We start from the raw sequence: 6,707 nt of genomic DNA, 5'->3' as shown, positions 1-6,707 counted from the left end.
AAAAAAAAAAAAAAAACCAAAAAAAAAAGCATACAGCTAGAGGGATCCCGGTGAATGACCCTCACGTAGCAGATACCCCCAATAGTTGAATATGCAAGTACCTAGCATTACTACAAGCTTTCAGACTACAAAGATCCAGCAATTTTCTTTCAAGGAATCACAAACTCAGCATATGTGTTAGAGTTTATTTAAAATGTTGTGATCATAGTTGAGGAAATTGCAGTGTTGGAGCAAACTGGAAGAGGAAGGGGACTTGGAACTGGGCCCTTGAGATTCAGAAGGTGCTAGCCTGGCAGCGGTGGCGCACATCTTTAATCCCAACACTTGGGAGGCAGAGAGAGACGAGTGGATCTCTGTGAGTTCAAGGTCAGCCTGGTCTATAGAGCAAGTTCAGGACAGCCAGGGCTACACAGAGTAACCCTGTCTCAGAAACACTCCCTCCCCACAAAGGCACTAACTAGACTTAAGTTTTCAAAAAGTCCAGTTTTTACTAGATAGAAAAAAGAGCTACAAGTGATCTTTGGCTTTGGTTTCCTGATCAGATATTCTGAGCATACTCAACTACAGACCCAGCAAAGAGCTGTTCAGGAAGCTATCCAGGTGAAGCTGAATGAGTTTGAACAGTGGATAACACATTATCAGGCCGCATTCAATAATTTAGAAGCAACCCAGCTTGCAAGTTTGCTACAGGAGATTAGCACACAAATGGACCTTGGTATGTGAGCATGTGGGTTCTGACATTGTATATATTTGAAAGGATGGGATTCTAATCTGTGCTCTCAATGACTACTGACTTGAAATGGTTTCTTTGTGACTATCTTTACTACAAGGGCCCCCAAGCTATGTACCAGCAACAGCCTTTCTACAGAATGCTGGCCAAGCTCACCTCATCAGCCAGTGCGAGCAGCTGGAAGGGGAAGTTGGCGCTCTTCTGCAGCAGAGGCGTTCTGTGCTCCGTGGCTGTCTGGAACAGCTGCATCACTATGCAACTGTCGCTCTGCAGTATCCAAAAGCCATATTTCAGAAACACCGAATTGAACAGTGGAAGGCCTGGATGGAAGAGCTCATCTGCAACACCACAGTAGAGCGTTGCCAAGAACTTTATAGGAAGTAAGTTGAAGGCATCTTTTTCTCTTCTTGGTACACTGAGGGAAGCAAGGTTGTGTTATAGGTTGCTGTCTTAGTTAGGGCATCTTTCTTTTGTAATGATAAGGAATATAACTGGGCTGGAGAGATGGCTCAGAGGTTAAGAGCACTGAGTATTCTTCCAGAGGTCCTGAGTTCAATTCCCAGCAACCACATCGTGACTCACAACCATCTGTAATGAGATCTGCTGCCCTCTTCTGGCCTGCAGCATGCAAGCAGGGAAAAATCTGTATATATAATTAATAAACAAATTAAAAGAAAGAATATAACCAACAGCAACTTGAGGAGGAAGTAGTGTATCTTACATCTTATTAGGCCAAAGCAGCTTCTTTTTTAACCAATGGTAATAAAACAAATTCACAGTGTATAGAGGGGAATCCCACAATAGCCCAGCATGAAAGGAAGAAAGGGTAGGAATTCAAGGCAGTAAACCTGGAGGCAGGGACTGATGCAGAGACTGTGGAAGAAGATTGCTTACTGCTTTTTTTGCTCTGCCTGCATCGATGGGTTGGCACATTAATCATTTAGCAGGAAAATGCTCTAAAGACTTTCTTACAGGCTATATAGTAGTCATTTTCTCCTGAGGTTGTTCTTCCCAAATAAGTCTAGGTTTATATCAAGCTGACAGAAACCAACCAGCACAGTTGCATTTTTTTTCCTCAAAAATGATTAATAGAAGTTGATTTGTTTTTGTTTCCTTTTTTTTTTCTTTAAACCCTGCTCTTTGAAACAGTTTGTCCTATGGCAGCCTTCCAAGTAGCTGAGGTTACAGATTCATGCTAGCATCCCCAGATCAATCGATTGATCGATCGATCGATCGATCTATCTATCTACCTATCTACCTACCTACCTACCTACCTACCTACCTACCTACCTACCTACCTACCTACCTACCTACCATCTTTGGTTTTTCGAGACAGGGTTTCCCTGTAGGTTTAGAGCCTATCCTGTAGACCAGGCTGGTCTCAAACTCACAGAGACCCATCTGCCTCTGCCTCTCGAGTGCTGGGATTAAAGGCGTGTGCCACCACCAACCGGCTTATTTATTTATTTTTCTTAAGAGGATGCTTATCCATAAAGGCAGACTGACTCTTTAACTACTAAAGACTTGGATATGATTCAGTGTTGTAAATATGGCATGTGTAAGACTATAGGTTCTATTCCTACAGTACTGCAGAAAGAGATAGAGGGTATTAATGTAAGTTCATTCAGGGTTTCTCTTTCAAGCCACAAACACTGTTTTTCTTAATTAGTATATACAAATGTTAGCATGGCAGGATTATTTAAGGAAGTTACGCATCATTGATTGTATTACCCCATAAGCCATCTTACAAAATAGCTTATGTTCTTGAGAGTTTATATGAAATGCAATTAATAATTTGTAATTTTTGAGGATAGAATGCAATTTTTCTGTATATTTTATAGTGTGAATATTATTTACAAGTAGGGGAATATTAATATAAGCAAGCACCTGCTTTGTTTTTATAGGTATGAAATACAGTATGCTCCTCAACCACCTCCAACAGTGTGTCAGTTTATCACTGCCACTGAAATGACCCTTCAGCGGTATGCAGCAGACATAAACAGCAGACTGATTAGACAAGTGGAACGCTTGAAACAAGAAGCTGTCACTGTGCCAGTTTGTGAAGATCAGTTAAAAGAAATTGAGCGTTGCATTAAAGTTTTCCTTCACGAGAATGGAGAAGAAGGGTCTCTGAGTCTAGCAAGTGTCATCATTTCTGCCCTTTGTACTCTTACAAGGTGAGCTAGCATGCTTCATATTAGATCATTGTTTTGTTTTAATCCCAAATTTAGAATACTATTAGTTTTGGCTTGTGTTTGAGTCACTTTGTTTCAGGTTTTTAACTGTTCTGTAGTCTATATAACACCTAATCAAATCTGTTTTTATTGCCCACATAGGCGCAACCTTATGATGGAAGGTGCAGCTTCAAGTGCTGGGGAGCAACTGGTTGATCTGACATCCCGGGATGGAGCCTGGTTCCTGGAGGAACTGTGTAGTATGAGTGGAAATGTCACCTGTTTGGTGCAGTTACTGAAGCAGTGCCATCTGGTACCACAGGACTTGGATATTCCCAACCCAGTAGAAGCATCTGAAGCTGTTCATTTAGCCAACGGAGTATACACATCCCTGCAGGTGAACATGTATACATTTTATAAGTTGGGTTAGGAACATAGTTCGGTTGGTAGAATGCTTGCTTAGCCTGCAAGGAACTCTGGGTTTGATCCCTAGAACCACATAACATTGGTTGCAAATGCCTATAATCCCAGTATTCAGAAAGTAGAGGCAGGAAGATCAGAAAGTTAAGGTCATCCTCAGTTTTGAAATTAAGTCTTAAAATAACAACTTCAACAAACAACGCAGCAGCAGAACAGATCATCAGGAAAGACAAGGCCCGAGTTTTCTAAGTTGGGGTCTTGCTTAAAATTGTGTGCACATAAAGCAGTGATGGGGTGAGGTTTGCAGTTAATTCAACTGTTGAATATATCTTAAGCATCCATTTAAAATAAGGATTGGAGCATAGGTCTTTTGTTTTTGTTTTGCTTTTTAATTTTTTGAAACAAGGTTTCTCTGTGTTAACAACCCTGGCTGTCCTGGAACTCACTCTGTAGACTAGGCTGGCCTTGAACTCAGAGATCCGCCTCCTGAGTGCTGGGATTAAAGACGCGTGCCACCACTGTCCGACCAGAGTGTGGCTTTGTATAATTTTTTTGGTTTGTTTTTTGAGTTGGGGTCTCATTTCCCTTTTTATATGTTTTTTTAAATTTTTTGAGGTGGGGTTTTGTTTTCTCTGTGTTAACAACCCTGGATGTCCTGGAACTCACTTTGTGACCAGACTAGCCTCAAACTCACAGAGACCCACCTGTTTCTGCCTCCTGAGTGCTGGGATTAAAGACAGGAGTAGTTTGGCCAGAGTGTAGGTTTTTTTTTTTTTTTTGGTTTTTCGAGACAGGGTTTCTCTGCGGCTTTGGAGCCTGTCCTGGAACGAGCTCTGTAGACCAGGCTGGTCTCGAACTCACAGAGATCCGCCTGCCTCTGCCTCCCGAGTGCTGGGATTACAGGCGTGCGCCACCAACGCCCGGCTCAGAGTGTAGGTTTATATACTTTTTTTTTTAAGACGGGATCTCATGCAGCTCTGGCTGGCCTGTATTCTCACCATGTAGCCCATGCTGGGCTGGAACTCCTGCCTCTGCCTCCTAATCCCAAGAGCTAAGATTAAAACCCAGCCTAATAGTTTTTAGTTTTTGGAGGCAGGGTCTCTCTTTGTAGCCTTGGCTGGTCTGGAATTTACCATGTAGTCTATCTCAGATTTATGGCAACCCTTAAACTTGCAGCAGTTCCTCTGACTTTGCTTCCTGAATGTTAGGATTACAAGTGTGTGCCACAATGCCCTGTATGAGTTGTTTTTAATTTATGGGAGTGCATTATCAAATGTATAACTTATCTAAAATTTGGAGAAACATTAATATATATATATATATATTCTCTTTATAGGAATTAAATTCAAATTTCCGGCAAATCATATTCCCAGAAGCACTTAGATGTTTAATGAAGGGGGAATGCACCTTAGAAAGTATGCTACATGAGCTAGACAGTCTCATTGAGCAGACAACTGACGGAGTTCCTCTGCAGACTCTAGTTGAGTCGCTTCAAGCCTACTTACGAAACACAGCCATGGGACTTGAAGAAGAAACCCATGCTCATTATATCGATGTTGCCAGGTAAGCGTGCTAGCCAGCTGGCAGATCAGCAGCGGTGACACATGACTGTAATACCAGGGCCTTGAAGACTAAGGCAAGGACATGGCCAGTTTGAGTCATCCTGTCAGAGAAAAAGAGAGGTGGTAGGAATTAGGAGGCAGCCAGGTAATGAGATTCTGAGCTCTAACCTAATTAAACTTACTTTCAATTTTTAGGACAGATCTGATTACTGATATATGCTCATGCCTTTAAAAAAACAAATCCATTACTTCATAATAATTACAGATTCATTAGAGATTGTCTGCAGTTACGTGCAAGTTCATCTCTTGTCTGACCTTACTTGCATGTTTATTGCTTATAGTACAATAGCAGTGTCATGAAATGGGCAGTGGGAAAGTCACGGAACATGCTTGTATTTCGCTAATAACACATACTCATTTTAGTGTCTGTTCCCTTTAGTAGCTTTATACAGGTCTTTGTTGTGCACACCACTGCCCTTTTGTTGCTATAGCTACATGTATATGCATAAAGTTCAGTGCATGTTTTGGGTTGTTTTATTTTTTGCTATTTGTGTGTCTGGGGGTTGGGGTGCTCTGGTGCACATGCAGAAGTCAGAAGGCATATTTATAGAGTCAGTTCTCTGCTTCCACTTTTACATGGGTTCTGGAGCCTAACTTAGGTTGTTGGGCTTGTTTGACAAGTACCTTTAGCCCATGAGCTCTTTTACCAGCTCTCAGTGTGAGTTTTTTTTTAAGCCATTGAAGCATCTGAGGTGAACTTGACTGATGAAATGGGTACCCCACATCAGACAAAGTTTTAATTTAGTTCATATTTATGTTTGGGAGATTAAACATTGTATGCTTTTCTATAATCCAGAAAGACAGTTGGACTTTGGAACTCATTAAGGTTACATAGCTCTCCAGATCTACATTGTTGTTGTGACTGAGCCCTATGCCCCCTTGCTAGTCTAGAGATTTAGGATCTCTTTCTTTGGCATTCTGACATTGAATTCACTGCAGAAAATATAACTGGGTGAGGGGCATGGAGGGACAGAAATAATGCCCACTTGATTTCCTTACATGGGAATTGCAAATTCCTTACATGGCAAAGGAAGGAGTGAAGATTTTTTTTTTCCCTCACATGTGATGTCTGCATCTGCTCATTCTGGTTTACATTCTTTCCCTTGTTTAATTTTTATTATGTATGGGAGGTTCTCTTGCCACTGTACACATATATAGGTCAAAGGAACTACTTTGTCGGTTGCATGTCTCTACCTTTTTTGGGTTCTGTGGAATGTACTCAGGTCATGGGGTTTTGATAACCTGATAGGATCTGCCTTTATCTAGCCATTCTAACAGCCTCCCCTTTAGTTATTTTGAAGTATTTTTCCCCTATGATTTTTTTTTTAAATAATACAGGAAATACAAAATATGAACATATCTTTCAACAAAAATGTAGGAACAATTCCTCCATGTCAGTGCTGCATTTAGAAATTCTCTTTTTTCCCCTGTTACTTTTTAGCTGTAGCTTCATAAGAGTATAATAACGTAGACAGGTACCAGCTAAAAGTTGTTTAAAATATTCACATAACAGCAGTATCATCATTTTAAGCAATGGTTAAAAATTTGACTTAAGCTGGGTAGTGGTGGCGCACGTCTTTAATCGCAGCATTCTGGAAGCTGAGACGGGCAGACCTCTGAGTTCAAGGCCAACCTGGTCTATAGAGTGATTTCTAGGACAGGCTCCAAAACTACAGAGAAACCCTGTCCCCGCCTCGCTTTCCCTCTGCCCCCCTCCCCCAAGTTGGCTTAAATTGGCGTATCTTTTTTTTTTTTTTTTTT

The 6,707-nt window shown here is 41.2% G+C and overlaps 1 protein-coding gene across 4 annotated transcripts in view; it reads left to right on the top strand.

Annotated features, from left to right (window-relative positions):
• The window catches only part of Smg1 (SMG1, nonsense mediated mRNA decay associated PI3K related kinase), a 103,975-nt gene that overhangs the window by 79,425 nt on the left and 17,843 nt on the right, over positions 1–6,707 (top strand). For all 4 annotated transcript variants that reach the window (XM_005351046.3, XM_026781414.1, XM_013347673.2 and 1 more), the window contains 5 exons: positions 543–715; positions 831–1,110; positions 2,635–2,907; positions 3,067–3,301; positions 4,661–4,887. In XM_005351046.3, the coding sequence (XP_005351103.1) occupies positions 543–715; positions 831–1,110; positions 2,635–2,907; positions 3,067–3,301; positions 4,661–4,887 (1,188 nt within the window). The remainder of the gene's footprint in view (positions 1–542; positions 716–830; positions 1,111–2,634; positions 2,908–3,066; positions 3,302–4,660; positions 4,888–6,707) is intronic.

The sequence above is a fragment of the Microtus ochrogaster genome, chromosome 8 (assembly GCF_000317375.1).
Source record: "Microtus ochrogaster isolate Prairie Vole_2 chromosome 8, MicOch1.0, whole genome shotgun sequence".
In the NCBI taxonomy this organism is placed as follows: domain Eukaryota; kingdom Metazoa; phylum Chordata; class Mammalia; order Rodentia; family Cricetidae; genus Microtus; species Microtus ochrogaster.
This window is presented reverse-complemented; position numbering and strand designations above follow the sequence as displayed.